The sequence below is a fragment of the Schistocerca serialis genome, chromosome 7, assembly GCF_023864345.2.
Source record: "Schistocerca serialis cubense isolate TAMUIC-IGC-003099 chromosome 7, iqSchSeri2.2, whole genome shotgun sequence".
NCBI classification, from domain to species: Eukaryota; Metazoa; Arthropoda; class Insecta; order Orthoptera; family Acrididae; genus Schistocerca; species Schistocerca serialis.
In genome coordinates, this window is record NC_064644.1 from 106,750,222 (window position 1) to 106,766,865 (window position 16,644).

Consider the following 16,644-nt stretch of genomic DNA (forward strand, 5'->3'; position numbering starts at 1 on the left):
ACATCCATCATGTTGGAAGTACATCGCCATTCTGTCATGCAGTGAAACATCTTGTAGTAACATCGGTAGAACATTACGTAGGAAATCAGCATACATTGCACCATTTAGATTGCCATCGATAAAATGGGGGCCAGTGATCCTTCCTCCCATAGTGCCGCACCGTACATTAACCCGCCAAGGTCTCTGATGTTCCACTTGTTGTAGCCATCGTGGATTTTCCGTTGCCCAATAGTGCATATTATGCCGGTTTACGTTACCGCTGTTGGTGAATGACGCTTCGTCGCTGAATAGAACACGTGCAAAAAATGCCGTCATCGTCCCGTAATTTCTCTTGTGCCCAGTGGCAGAACTGTACACGACGTTCAAAGTCGTCGCCATGCAATTCCTGGTGCATAGAAATATCGTGCGAGTGCAATCGATGTTAATGTAGCATTCTCAACACCGACGTTTTGAGATTCCCGATTCTCGCGCAATTTGTCAGCTACTGATGTGCGGATTAGCCGCGACAGCAGCTAAAACACCTACTTGGGTATCATCATTTGTTGCAGGTCGTGGTTGACGTTTCACATGTGGCTAAACACCTCCTGTTTCCTTAAATAACGTAACTATCCGGCGAACGGTCCGGACACTTGGATGATGTCGTCCAGGATACCGATCAGCATACATAGCACACTCCCGTTGGGCATTTTGATCACAGTAGCCATACATCAACACGATATCGATCTTTTCCGCAATTGGTAAACGATCCATTTTAACACGGGTAATGTATCACGAAGCAAATACCGTCCGCACTGGCGGAATGTTACGTGATACCATGCACTTATACGTTTGTGACTGTTACAGCGTCAGTTATCACAAAGCGAAATAAGTGGTCCAACTAAAACATTCATATTTCTTTACGTACTACACGAATACGTAATAAAAATGGGGTTCCTATTTAAAAAAGCGCAGTTGATATCCGTTTGACCTGTGGCAGCGTCATCTAGCGGGCCAACCATAGCGCCATCTGGTTTCCCACTTCAAGCTAGACGAGTTTCGTTCTTTGTAGTTTTTTCGTTTGGTGCTTATTTCGTGAGATATTTGGCCCTGTCACTATCAATGGACCACCCTGTATATATATATATCCCCTGAACTAGGAGTCGCACAACGGCAAGTGAAAGAGAGAGATAGTGAGAGTGTCCGCAGCTCGTGGTCGTGCGGTAGCGTTCTCGCTTCCCACGCCCGGGTTCCCGGGTTCGATTCCCGGCGGGGTCAGGGATTTTCTCTGCCTCGTGATGACTGGGTGTTGTGTGATGCCCTTAGGTTAGTTAGGTTTTAGTAGTTCTAAGTTCTAGGGGACTAATGACCATAGATGTTAAGTCCCATAGTGCTCAGAGTCATTTGAACAATTTGATAGTGAGAGCGGTTTTGTGTAAGATAAATCCCCTCCCTCGAAAATTTTCTTCTTTGATAACTCACTGATACGATTTGCACTAAGACTGCAGTACACGCGAGGTACGTAGTTACTTCTACCGCCCTGAGTCGATTCCGTAAGTTCTGTATAATGTTCACCAACTGCACTCTTTTATGGTTGTTGTCCAACGCGCAGAAAGCAGCACGTAGGTCGGTGAATCCGTTATCTTGAGGCTGTAATAAACGGTTAGCGAGGAACTGGTATTGTATGAATAATTATATTTTGAATTGGTTTATTTAAACAGGATCCCAGGTGCTTTTCATTAGCAGAATATAAGAAGCTGCGCAGTTATAATCCACATTATGAATCACAAATAATTTCCATTCTTCACACTTTCACAGAGGATAAACAAAATAATGAACTACGTTTCGCGTAATTACTTTCAAACTAGATTTTAATTACTTGTTCAAAAACCAGAGATTGCTATTTAAGCCCTTAACCAATACTGTCCGCGGCAGACATGTCTGCCCCCCTCAAGTGCTCTCGTATTTACAAAACCAGAGGACATCGACCGAGCTCCTACCTTACAGCCGAACCACTTCGGCCGCCATTCAAGTTAGGAGCGACACGAAGGTCTCTGAGGTGCTTCATGTACCTTTTTGTTTGGGAGCTGTTCATTATTCTACTGGTAATTAACACATTTGAAATGATGGAATGATAGCGTGCTATTGAGAGATGCTTTTATGTGAAATGCAAGTACATTCATTGTTTAGTTTTTGTAATATTAATAACAGAAATTTATCATTTTGGCGCGCTACTTTCGAACACGGAGAAGGATCATAATTTGGGCGGTCTTCCTCAAGATACACTTAGTAAATAAACAAAGTGTCACTGGTACTTCACACTACATTACGTAATCCCCCACTGTTACCTTCTCAACTGCTCTAAGAAGAGCATCTTATAGCTGAAAATGATGGCTGTAAGGCCAGAAATATTACAGTACAACGAAATTGCTTTGCAGTAACATCTTGTGATTTACAGACGAAAATCTAACTGCCGGCCGCTGTGGCCGAGCCGTTCTAGGCGATTCAGTCCGGAACCGCGCTGCTGCTACAGTCGCAGGTTCGAATCCTGCCTCGGGCATGGATGTGTGTGATGTGCTGAAATTAGGTTTAAGTAGGTCTTAGTCTAGGGGGACTGATGACGTCAAATGATAAGTCCCATAGTGCTTAGAACCATTTGAAAATCTGATACCTCTGACAGTTGACCTCTTACCCAGCAAGCTCTTTGCTTTTCATATTTTGAGAGGCTGTAGTTCGGATCAAAACGAGAAAACAGTATCTGGTAAACATGGGTTGTATAGCGCGTACCTTAAGAACTATCAGCTGTTGTTCAGTAGAAGAGTTGTGGTTACAGAAACAAAGATGAACAACTGCTCATCGCTCCTCAGAAATGCAGTTAAGAGCGCGTGTTTACTGGATATTTTTTCTTGTTTTTGCCCATACTATCTTCTCACAAAATACGGAAAGCAAAGACCGTACAGTAGAAGAGGTCCACTAGAAGAGGTATCGGAACGATTTTACCTTACAACATTCGACTCAATCAGTTCTGGACCAGGGTCTCGTTTTTCAAACTGTGAACCTTCTCTATAATCCCTGTACAACATAATCATGGATACACGCTGTATCTGGATGCTGTCTGAAAAAACTATGTTGCGTAGAGAGTTACTAATAAAAAAAAAAGTGCCTGGTGCTGAAGCTCTTCTCCGTGATCTTCGAAAATTTAGTAAGCCATAAACTTCTTTCCTTTAGTTATCTACCGGGGGTGGGAGTCACGGCGATGCCAGCTGCAAGAACTATCGAAAACTTTTGAAATTATGTGCAAAACTGATTGTAAGTCGCCAAGTGGTCCTATTCTCAAAATTTGAATGAACAGAGTTTCCGCGCCACGAGTGATGCTGCCTCAAGAGATATGTACAGTTTGTAACTTTAATACTTAGGATTATACCTGTTACTGAATAGATTATGAAAGCATTTCAAATTTTGTAATTCGCTCCATATAATTAATACTGAAAATCAAACTTTCGTTGCCCCTCGAAGCCGTTACGTAGCCAGTCTGGAACTGAGACTGTGCGCCAACAACCAGGTTACTCATTTACACTACTGGCCATTAAAATTGCTACACCAAGAAGAAATGCAGATGATAAACGGTTATTCATTGGACAAATATATTATACTAGAACAGACATGCGATTACATTTTCACAAAATTTGGGTACATAGATCCTGAGAAATCAGTACCCAGAACAACCACCTCTGGCCGTAATAACGGCCCTGATACGCCTGGGCATTGAGTCAAACAGAGCTTGGATGGCGTGTACAGGTACAGCTGCCCATGCAGCTTCAACGCGATACCACATTTCATCAAGAAGAGTGACTGGCGTATTGTGACGAGCCAGTTGCTCGGCCACCATTGACCAGACGTTTCCAATTGCGTCGTCGAACTGTTCGTGCAGGTGGTTGTTGTCTTGAAAATGTCCCCATCTGTTGACTCAGGGATTAAGACGTGGCTGCACGATCCGTTACAGCCATGCGGATAAGATGCCGGTCATCTCGACTGCTAGTGATACGAGGCCGTTGGGATCCAGCACGGCGTTCCGTATTACCCTCCTGAACCCACCGATTCCATATTCTGCTAACAGTCATTGGATCTCGACCAACGCGAGCAGCAATGTCGCGATACGATGAACCGCAATCGCGATAGGCTACAATCCGACCTTTATAAAAGCGATCGATATTCATCGTGAGATCTGTGCAGTTTACGGAGAAAACATTATGAGTGGTGGAATGGTAAGAAAGTGGGTGAGAGCATTTAAAGATGGCCGCACAGATGTGCATGATGAACAACGGAGTGGGCGTCCTTCGGTCGTTAATGAAAGTTTGGTGCAGGAAGTGGACAATAAGTGAGAGAAAACAGACGCTTTACGATTTCCTCCTTGCAGGATGACTTTCCTAATGTTTCTCGTAGTGTTTTGTATGGCATTGTGACCAAGCACTTGAATTACCGAAAATTGTGCGCACGTTGGTTACCGAAAATGTTGACGGATGTGCACAAAACCAAGCCTTTGGACAGTGCATTGACTTTTCTTGAGCGGTACCACAACGACGGTGATGATTTCTTAAACCAAATTGTTACGGGCGATGAAACATGGGTGGCCTACTCCACACCAGAATCAAAGCAACAGTCCATGGAAGTTGAGCAAGGGCATCGTTTTGCTGCAAGACAATGCCCGTCCGCATGTAGCGAATCAGACCAAAGATCTCATCATATTTTCGATGGGAATCTCTAGATCATCCTCCGTACAGCCCCGATCTTGCGCCCAGTGACTACCATCTGTTCCTGCACTTGAAGAAACACCTGGGCGGTCAGCGTCTTCAAGACGATGACGAAGATAAAACAGTGGTGATGCAGTGGTTAACAAGTCAGGCGGCAGACTTCTATGAGGAGGGTATTGAAAAACTGATACAACGTTATGACAAATGCGTCAATATTGACGGAAATTATGTAGAAAAGTAGATTAAGGTAGAGGCTTTCATGTAAAAATAAAATTATTGTGTTATCTTAGCAGGTCTTATTTTAATTTCAAAACGGCCCTCAGATTCAGCTTCTTAGATTTCTCCGGTCTGAATGAGCACTGCCGACAGACATTTGGATATGGCATATCTGCTAGACAGTAAACTTTCTGAAGTGAAGTGGTGTAGATCTCAAACAACCTGCAATGAGTCTGCAGGTCTCATTTATGGCGACATCTTCTTGATTGCCGTGACTAGATCTGCACCGGACTGGACATTTGTATTATGCAGCTGATTAACAGAGCTATAGCTGAAGTTCTTAAGATACGTCGTAACGTTCAGACGTGCTTGTTGACTCGCTATACTGTCACGGGCGTTATACGCAATGGCAGTACGAAACACGTGACTTTGTGGCAGGTGAATGGTAAAAATCTAAACAAAAGAGATACTAAATCGTTTACATTTCATTGTGTTTAGTTTCCGTAGCTATCCGATTTGTTGTGTGAGCAGCGAGTTGACGAGTGTGCGTTCGGTGTTCGCAGGAAAGCGGTTGGCAGCGACGGTTCGGAGAGGGTTCTGCGTTCGACGCCCGACTGGGGCGAGGGCGCGCTCAACGGGGACCACCTATGGGTTCCCACGTCTGCCTCTGGGGACTTCTGCTACGTGGGCGACGCCGACTGCTCGGTAAGTAACTGCGTGCACGCATTACACTCGCCATAGTCTGATTGAAATTACTTGATAGTCGACACTTCACGGGCTGAAGATGGTTTCATCCAGTCAGAGTGCTCAGTGTCACGCACGAACCGTTCGCCGGTGCCAAAGTGCCACAACAGTTGGTCAGTTCACATTGTCCGTCATCGTTTCTTGTTGTTTGGATCCTGGATCTGGTCTTTTAATCTCGTTATTCATCACACACGGTAACCATGAAGGAAAACACACACACACACACACACACACACACACACACGATGCCAACGATATACACGGGTTTCATACACAGCACTAACTAAACGTTACTAGATCCTTCCGCACAAGACGCGATTTAGCATCACATCTACAGTTGTTACGTTCACAGAGATCGGCTTATATTAGAAAAGTTTCGCATGACATAAAGTGAAACCAAATTTTTGAAGGCTGCAATTCATCGTTGCTAGTGCGATATGAGCTACAAATGCAACAATTTCAAGCATGGTAGTGTCGTCGCGTAGCTGGTAGCATAGTAACTTTTCGTGTAGGAGGTCGTAGGTTCAAAACTCCTGAAGGACAGCTAAGTTTTTTTTATTTCTATATCTAGTTATTAGTTTTATTCAGTTACTTGATTTTAAATTATTTTTAAAATTTTCAATGCTTTGCCGCGTCTTTTTCAGTATCGTATTCACTTTTTTATTTTCCGTTATTTTCTTCCTATTATTTTTTATCGATTGGAATCTGCCAGTATCGTCTGTAATCTACAACCAGGAACCAAGCAGGACTGATCACCGATCGATGAAGCGGTAGTTCGTGTATCCAGTGCAAGGATAGCTTTAGATAATTAATGAATGATAGCGACAAACTGCAGTTAGTTTTTCAGCGCCGAAATTTGAGTTCGCTCGTAGAGATTAGCTTTAATCGCCAAGAACAAAGCGATCGTGATTTCAGTCCTGTCGCAGATTGCTTCCTGCAGTTTCCTCGGATACATTGCACATAACGAGGTAGTGTTTAGGTTAGGACATGGGTTTAAATTCATAGCTACTGGACAGTTCCGTCATTGGACACTGAAAGCCAGCTGACGATGAAGCATCTCGCATTTCCGTCACACCTCGCGGCGGCCGCTTGCAGCATGTTCAGCGTTAAACATTGAAAAGCCTGTGTGAAGTGACCAGCCGTGTTCTGTGTCACCTATAACCGAGCAGTAGCCGGCAGCCGATGTGGCAACACTGTGGCGGCAAGTGACAGACGTTAACCATCAAGTAATTTTAATCAGAATGCTCAATTGGTGCTGCAACTTTTGAGTAATGGCTCATTTCTCATCGAGGAATAGTCAGTTGAGAGAATAACAACTTGTGAAGAACTTTTTCTCCTAGACCTTCTGATGTACAAGAAAATTTGAAAATCTGTTACTTGGATGACTTCGAGGTTTATATTATACATTTTTCGGCAATATAGTGCTGATGAAAGTAAAATTTTCAGCTATCTTCAAATGTCAAAATCATCATTTACAATTTGCTTGGCTACGTGTATACGGGTGATTTTCAATTACCTTTTATTAATTAAACGGTTTGAAAATAATGGAAAAGCAAGTACAGCACTTCTTGGTGAGGGGTGGAACTTTGTTACAAAGGCTGATGGTAAAATTTATAGAGAATTCAGAGGTGGCGAAGGAGTAGCGGGTTAAAAGTGAGAGAATTGTTCCTACACAGTAGATACTGGAGCGTGTTGTCTAAAGTTTTTTTGCGTTTTATCTTGAAAGATGGTAATTCTGTAGACTCGTATCCATCATGGTATTCGAAGTATTTTGATATTAACTTCAAATTTCTCGTCTTCTGTCAGGAGTTTTAATGTAGGAATTAAAGAGAGAAAGAGCAAAGTTCTTATCCTTGTTCCTCTGTTCTTTTAGTCATAAGGCCTACAGCAAATATTCCTGGGAGTGTATTATCCCCATCCGCACACCCTTCCCTTTCCTCTCTGCTATCGTCTCCTCACGATCGCTTGCAGATATGTTACTTTCACTGATCCGCTGGACTTAAAAAATAGCCACTTGTCGAACTCTATGTACTTTCGACGTTTATCTGTGGCATGTCGAAATTTAGTTTACATATACCATGCTATAACGGTACGATTTGAAGGACGGGAAAGAGAAGAGACAGCAGTTGTGAAGGGAGTCAGACAGGGCTGTAGCCTATTGCGATATTATTCAGTCTGTACATTGAGCAAGCAGTAAAAGAAACCAAGGAAAAGTTTGGAAAGGTAACTTAAGTTCAGGGACAAGAAATAACTTGGTGGTTTGCGATGTTCCTGTAGTACATCCAGAGACGGAAAGGGACGCTGAAGATCAATCAAATGGAATAGATCGTGCCTTGGAAAGAGGCTGCAAGATGAACACCAACAAAGGTAGTGGAATGTATTCTAATTAAACCACACGATAGTGAAAGAATTAGATTAGTAAGTGATACTGCAAAAGTAGAATTTTGCTGTATGTGTAGGAAATAAAGTAACAACAGCAAAGAGGATTTAAAATACTGACTGGCAACAGCAAGAAAAGTATTTTTCAAATAGATAGATTTGTTATATTGGAATTTAAATTGAAATAATTATGTAATAAAATGCAGATTTCTGCTATGGTACTGACGTATTAATTTTTATTGATCCATTTCGGTTAGTTTGCTCCTTCAGACCATGTGCTTATATCATCCGTGGTTAGTCTATCAAATCAGACAGTAAAAGTCAAATTATAAAAGTTGTAAGAAAGGACAATTAAGAACAACAGCACCAGCAGCAAATCACAAACAGTTCATACAGTACGAGTCCTAAATCTACACCACAGTGTAATACAGTAAAGAATGACAGCGACCACGAATGATAGACAGAGTGGTCCAGTGATCGTGAGCGGGCCAAATATCTCACGAAACAAGCGTCAAACGAAAAAACTACAAAGAACTAAACTTGTCTACCTTGAAGGGGGAAACCAGATGGCGCTATCGTTGGCCCGCTAGATGACGCTGCCATAGGTCAAACGGATATCAACTGCGTTTTTTAAATAGGAACCTCCATTTTTTATTACATATTCTTGTAGTCCGTAAAGAAATATGAATGTTTTAGTTGGACCACTTTTTTCGCTTTGTGACTGATGGCACTGTAATAGTCACAAACATATTGCTCATAATTTTAGGCGAACAGTTGGTAACAGATAGGTTTTGTAAATTAAAACACAGGACGTAGGTACATTTGAACATTTTATTTCGGTTGTTCCAATGTGATACAGGTACCTTCGTGAACTTATCATTTCTGAGAACGCATGCTGTTACAGCGTGATTACCTATAAATACCACATAAATGCAATAAATGCTCAAAATGATGTCGGTCAACCTCAATGCATTTGGCAATACGTGTAACGACATTCCTCTTAACAGCGAGTAGTTAGCCTTCCGTAACGTTCGCACATGCATTGACAATGCGCTGACGCATGTTGTCAGGCGTTGTCGGTGGATTACGATACCAAATATCCTTCAACTTTCCCCACAGAAAGAAATCCGGGGACGTCAGATCCGGTGAACGTGCGGGCCATGGTATGGTGCTTCGACGACCAATCCACCTGTCATGAAATATGCTATTCAATACCGCTTCAACCGCACGCGAGCTATGTGCCGGACATCCATCATGTTGGAAGTACATCGCCATTCTGTCAAGCAGTGAAACATCTTGTAGTAACATTGGTAGAACATTACGTAGGAAATCAGCATACATTGCACCATTTAGATTGCCATCGATAAAATGGGGGCCAGTGATCCTTCCTCCCATAATGCCGCACCATACATTAACCCGCCAAGATCGCTGATGTTCCACTTGTCGCAGGCACCGTGGATTTTCCGTTGCCCAATAGTGCATATCATGCCGGTTTACGTTACCGCTGTTGGTGAATGACGCTTCGTCGCTAAATACACTCCTGGAAATTGAAATAAGAACACCGTGAATTCATTGTCCCAGGAAGGGGAAACTTTATTGACACATTCCTGGGGTCAGATACATCACATGATCACACTGACAGAACCACAGGCACATAGACACAGGCAACAGAGCATGCACAATGTCGGCACTAGTACAGTGTATATCCACCTTTCGCAGAAATGCAGGCTGCTATTCTCCCATGGAGACGATCGTAGAGATGCTGGATGTAGTCCTCTGGAACGACTTGCCATGCCATTTCCACCTGGCGCCTCAGTTGGACCAGCGTTCGTGCTGGACGTGCAGACCGCGTGAGACGACGCTTCATCCAGTCCCAAACATGCTCAATGGGGGACAGATCCGGAGATCTTGCTGGCCAGGGTAGTTGACTTACACCTTCTAGAGCACGTTGGGTGGCACGGGATACATGCGGACGTGCGTTGTCCTGTTGGAACAGCAAGTTCCCTTGCCGGTCTAGGAATGGTAGAACGATGGGTTCGATGACGGTTTGGATGTACCGTGCACTATTCAGTGTCCCTTCGACGATCACCAGTGGTGTACGGCCAGTGTAGGAGATCGCTCCCCACACCATAATGCCAGGTGTTGGCCCTGAGTGCCTCGGTCGTATGCAGTCCTGATTGTGGCGCTCACCTGCACGGCGCCAAACACGCATACGACCATCATTGGCACCAAGGCAGAAGCGACTCTCATCGCTGAAGACGACACGTCTCCATTCGTCCCTCCATTCACGCCTGTCGCGACACCACTGGAGGCGGGCTGCACGATGTTGGGGCGTAAGCGGAAGACGGCCTAACGGTGTGCGGGACCGTAGCCCAGCTTCATGGAGACGGTTGCGAATGGTCCTCGCCGATACCCCAGGAGCAACAGTGTCCCTAATTTGCTGGGAAGTGGCGGTGCGGTCCCCTACGGCACTGCGTAGGATCCTACGGTCTTGGCGTGCATCCGTGCGTCGCTGCGGTCCGGTCCCAGGTCGACGGGCACGTGCACCTTCCACCGACCACTGGCGACAACATCGATGTACTGTGGAGACCTCACGCCCCACGTGTTGAGCAATTCGGCCGTACGTCCACCCGGCCTCCCGCATGCCCACTATACGCCCTCGCTAAAAGTCCGTCAACTGCACATACGGTTCACGTCCACGCTGTCGCGGCATGCTACCAGTGTTAAAGACTGCGATGGAGCTCCGTATGCCACGGCAAACTGGCTGACACTGACGGCGGCGGTGCACAAATGCTGCGCAGCTAGCGCCATTCGACGGCCAACACCGCGGTTCCTGGTGTGTCCGCTGTGCCGTGCGTGTGATCATTGCTTGTACAGCCCTCTCGCAGTGTCCGGAGCAAGTATGGTGGGTCTGACACACCGGTGTCAATGTGTTCTTTTTTCCATTTCCAGGAGTGTAGAACGCGTGCAAAAAATAAGTCGCCGTCCCGTAATTTCTCTTGTGCCCAGTGGCAGAACTGTACACGACGTTCAAACTCGTCGCCATGCAATTCCTGGTGCATAAAAATACGGTAAGTTTTTGAGATTCCCGATTCTCGCGCAATTTGTCTGCTACTGATGTGCGGATTAGCCGCGACAGCAGCTAAAACACCTACTTGGGCATCATCATTTGTTGCAGGTCGTGGTTGAAATTTCACATGTGGCTAAACACCTCCTGTTTCCTTAAATAACGTAACTATCCGGCGAACGATCCTGACACTTGGATGATGTCGTCCAGGATACCGAGCAGCATACATAGCACACGCCCGTTGGGCATTTTGATCACAATAGCCATACATCTACACGATATCGGCTTTTTCCGCAATTGGTAAACGGTCCATTTTAACACGGGTTATGTACCACGAAGCAAATACCGTCCGCACTGGCGGGATGTTACGTGATAAAACGTACTTATACGTTTGTGACCATTACACCGCCGTCTATCGCAAAGCGAAAAAAGTGGTCCAGCTAAAACATTCATATTTGTTTACGTACTACACAAATATGTAATAAAAATGGGGGTTCCTATTAAAAAAAGCGGAGTTGATATCCGTTTGACATATGGCAGCGCGATCTAGCAGGCCAAGAATAGCGCCATCTGGTTTCCCCCTTCAAGGTAGACGAGTTTCGTTCTTTGTATTTTTTTCGTTTGATTCTTATTTCGTGAGATATTTGGCCCTGTCACTATCAAACGACCACCCTGTATAGGCATCGTCTGAAGATCCGGAACAATAAATACATTATAAACTACTGTAGCGCCGGCCGCGGTGGCCGTGCGGTTCTAGGCGCTCCAGTCCGGAGCCGCGCTGCTGCTACGGTCGCAGGTTGGAATCCTGCCTCGGGCATGGGTGTGTGTGATGTCCTTAGGTTAGTTAGGTTAGAGTAGTTCTAAGTTCTAGGGGACTGATGACCACAGCAGTCCCATAGTGCTCAGAGCCATTTGAACCATTTTTGAAACTACTGTAGCAGCAATCTCCATTTGATTACATCATGTCTCTTAAGAGAGATTTTGAACACTGCCCGCCCATTGGATCGTAAATAAATTCAAGTGTACCAACTCTTTACCGAAATTATTTGTCTGTAGTGTAGCTAATGCATGAGTAAGACATGGAGGATTAACAGCGCAGACCAGAAGAGAATAGAGGCTTGTCAGATATTATGCTGCAGTAGAATGCTGAAGATAACATGAGGATAAACAAACAAGAACACCGTCCGAACAGGCCTCGGAAGGCGTAACAGTACCGACCGACGCCATGTCATCCTCACCCCTAGGCGTCACCGGATGCGTATACGGAGGGGCATGTGGTCAGCACACCGCTCTGCTGGCCGTTGTCAGTTTTCGTCACCGATGATGCCACCAGTCAACGAAGTAGCTCCTCAATTGGCCTCACAAGGGGTGACTGCACTCCGCTTGCCAACAGCACTCGGCAGACCCAGACGGTGACCCCACCAAGTGCTAGCCAAGCCCGGTAGCGCTTAACTATAGTGAACTGACGGGAACCGGTGTTCCCACTGCAGCAAGGTCGTTGGCATCATGACCAGATAGGAGAACTAAGAAGGAGGTAATGAATACCGGTAAGGGAGAAAACCTATCTGTAGTGTTGGCAGAGGAGCCAACACTGTGTTTCTAGAGGAGGCCGAAATGCACGCGTTTAATTACACGCTGACTGGCGTGAGGTCTGGAACAGGAGAATATCTTGAGAATTGCGAATAAAGTACGTAGTTGACATAATACTCAACTTTAATCCACAATTGTAGAACATTTCTCGTTACGGTACATGCTTCATAATATTATCAATTGAATACGGCGCCTTGCTAGGTCGTAGCAAATGTAGCTGAAGGCTATGCTAAGTATCGTCTCGGCAAAAGAGAGCGTATTTGTCAGTGAACCATTGCTATGAACGTCGGCTGTACAACTGGGGCGAGTGCCAGGACGTCTCTCTAGACCTGCCGTGTGGTGGCGCTCGGTCTGCTATCACTGACAGTGGCGACACGCGGGTCCGGCATATACTAATGGACCGCGGCCGATTTAAAGGCTACCACCTAGCACGTGTGGTGTCTGGCGGTGACACCACACTATCTATGCCGCAACTTGGAGGAGAGAAGGGGTCAGTTGAAAGATCACATCATGAAGCATGAAGAATGGGTCATAGAGGAAGTGTTAGACATTGAATTTCTAGAGGGAAACCATGGGTTGACTGCAGTAAGCATGTTCAAATGGATGTAGGTTACTGCAGTAGCTATGAAGAGGCTTGCACAGGATAGCCTAGCCTGAGAGCTGCATCGAACCAATCTTTGAACTGAAGACCGCAACGAAAACACGACCCCGATGCAGTACAGCTCTGTTCTGATGTAAGATAATCTCCTTTGATACGATGTGTGATAAATATGTTCTAACAGACCGAGAAATTTTCGCCTTGCCGTCATAAATACCAGTGCGGTAAATCCTCGGCAAGGTGGAGGTAGCCACGCCTGAGAGTCTTGTTAGAGCCGCGGATTAGCTGCACGAGGCGTGAGGCAAGAGCCGGCTGTTATGCACCTTGGAAAGGTGTCTGCAGACACGCATGACCTGCTTTTACCGCATACTCGAAGCTTACGTGTCGGAGAAAGGGCGGGTGTATCGTGTTATCTAGACGCCAATCTCTAGGGGAACAGTCTGAGCTGTGACGCATTAGCCGTCTGTTACCAGATACTATTCGCCAGCGCTAGTACAAGTACTATGTCCGTTCAAAAAATTCCGGATCTTCGTAATTTCGCGCAAATGGTGCGTGGGAGCGAAACGCCGTTGGCATCCCTGCACGTGCCTACGTTTAATGTGTAACTGACGGATGTTTCATTGTTGTTTGTCTGTTAGTTATTGTTCAGTGCTGTATTGAGTAGAACGTTGTGACGCAGAGTTTGCGAATTTCGAGATGGCAGAGTTAGAGGAGCAGCACATCTGCGTTAAATTTTGCGTAAAACTCAGGAAAACCTTCACAGAGACAGAGCAAATGATGCAGGAACACTACGGTGATGAGCGCTTAAGCCGCACTAGATGTTACGAATGGTTTAAAAATGGCCGGACGTAAGCTAAAGCCGTCAGCACACGGACCGTGCTGTCAACGTTAAAGTCGAGCGTGTCAAGTTCAACGTGCTGCTGAGCGCTCAGGAACGATGCGACTTGTGCATACGGTTCGTGGGCCCCCAACGTGGTATACGCGATCGCAACGCACTCCAGCGGCAGCTTGAGGGATGTTTCTAGTTCGTAAATCACACTGTTTACTCAACGGGCGTAAAATTTCCATCTTAGCTCTATTAAAGCACACATTTCCTCCATCAATAAGGACACAGGCTTATAAAAGTTCCATTACAAACAGTGCGGTACAAATTTGGAACACTTCTCCGCATAAGATAAACATTATTTCATCATTCCCACATTTTAGTAAAACCCCAAGGTCAGTCTTACTTGATCACTGTTGCTACCCAGTAGCAGAATCTTTGCAACATGTGAATTACGAAGCGTAAAAGAAAAAGCAGCAAAATATCTTTATACAAGTAGCGCAAGCTGTCCTGCAGATTAAGCCAATCGAACAAAGTCACCCCTCAAAACAAGGTGAACTTATATTTACATAACATCAAATATTATAGCATATACTTATATTAAACTAATAATAAAGTATCAGAACCTAATAAAAACGTGAATGTTAGGAAAAAAAATTGGAAGTGTTGACACGCGAACCACTGCCTCAACAAAAACTCATTACCGCAGAAAGACGCTACTCATTACGCTAAACCAACAACTCGGTCCTTGTATTTAATCATATTATGTTAGCGCTTACCGAAAACGTTAATCGTAGATAATTATGTTACTAATTGAAATTTAATTATAACGAACTGTACCAAGAACAATGCGTTTTGGCTGGATCTTCAGTGTGTCGCTGCCTTCAAATAGCCTCCTCTCATAATACGCAAGTTATAGTAATTCTTTTGCCACGAATATGATGTTTCTCATTATGTTATTGGAACGAATCACAAATAACAACGCGTTTTCCAGTGATTCTCAATTTGCTGGTGCTCAGAAACGGCATATATATACATATAAGCTTGAAATGAATGCCAATATGGCGCCTCTCAAATCTGTACTGAAGGGAGACGGCGTGCGTGTGACGTAGGCGGCGTTGTGCCATCTCATTGGTCAACGTTCAGACGCACGCTCAGGATATCTGACATGCCAGATATTGCTCTGCACGTTCGGAAAGACTCCCGAGCGTGCTATTGTACGCTATGACGTCAGAAACTCGGCACGCTCAACGTTCGGATGCACGTCCGTGTGCCGACGGCTTAAGGATGTCCCTCGTTCAGGACACCCTTCGGCACCTACCGACGACGCTAGTGTCAGGAACGTCAACGGAATTGTGCGTCCCAGTCGAAGACTGACTGTCCGAGAGATAGCAGAAGGATGTAACGAAATCCTGAAACGCATCGTGTTGCCGCCAAGTTCGTACCACGGCTCATGAGTCAAGACCAGATACACCTTCCCCTCGCACTCTATGAAGAGCTTTTGGATCGCGCAAATGAGAACGAGGTGTTTCTTAAGAGAGTCGTAACTGGTGAAGAGACGTGGGTCGCGAAATGTTATCCAAGCCGAAAAAAATCTCGTCAGGTCAAATGTCAAACACATGCTTATACACTACCGGCCATTAAAATTGCTACACCACGAAGATAACGTGCTACAGACTCGAAATTTAACCGACAGGAAGAAGATGCTACGATATGCAAATGATTAGCTTTTCAGAGCATTAACACAACGTTGGCGGCCGGAGTAGCCGTGCCGTTCTAGGCGCTACAGTCTGGAGCTGAGTGACCGCTCCGGTCGCAGGTTCGAATCCTGCCTCGGGCATGGATGTGTGTGATGTCCTTAGGTTAGTTAGATTTAATTAGTTCTAAGTTCGTGGGGACTGATGACCTCAGAAGTTAAGTCGCATAGTGCTCACAGCCATTTGAAGCCACAAGGTTGGCCCGGTGGCGACACCTACAACGTGCTGACATGAGGAAAGTTTCCAACCGATTTCTCATATACAAACAGCAGGTGACCGGCGTTGCCTGGTGAAACGTTGTTGTGATGCCTCTTGTAAGGAGGAGAAATGCGTACCATCACGTTTCCGACTTCGATAAATGTCGGATTGTAGCCTACCGCGATTGCGGTTTATCGTATCGCGGCATTGCTGCTCGCGTTGGTCGAGATCCAATAGCTGTTAGCAGAATATGGAATCGGTGGGATCAGGAGGGTAATACGGAACGCCGTGCTGGATCCCAACGGCCTCGTATCACTACCAGCCGAGATGACAGGTATCTTATCCGCATGGCTGTAACGGATCGTGCAGCCACGTCTCGATCCCTGAGTCAACATATGGGGACGTTTGCAAGACAACAACCATCTGCACGAACTGTTCGCCGACGTTTGCACCAGCATGGACTATCAGCTCGGAAACCGTGGTTGCGGTTACCCTTGACGCTGCATCACAGACAGGGGCGCCTGCGATGGTGTACTCAACGACGA

The 16,644-nt window shown here is 45.4% G+C and overlaps 1 protein-coding gene across 5 annotated transcripts in view; it reads left to right on the forward strand.

The window, feature by feature from the left end:
- Nucleotides 1-16,644, forward strand: part of LOC126412064 (eye-specific diacylglycerol kinase) — a 903,754-nt gene that overhangs the window by 393,244 nt on the left and 493,866 nt on the right. For all 5 annotated transcript variants that reach the window (XM_050081449.1, XM_050081447.1, XM_050081448.1 and 2 more), the window contains exon 2: nucleotides 5,507-5,648. In XM_050081449.1, the coding sequence (XP_049937406.1) occupies nucleotides 5,507-5,648 (142 nt within the window). The remainder of the gene's footprint in view (nucleotides 1-5,506; nucleotides 5,649-16,644) is intronic.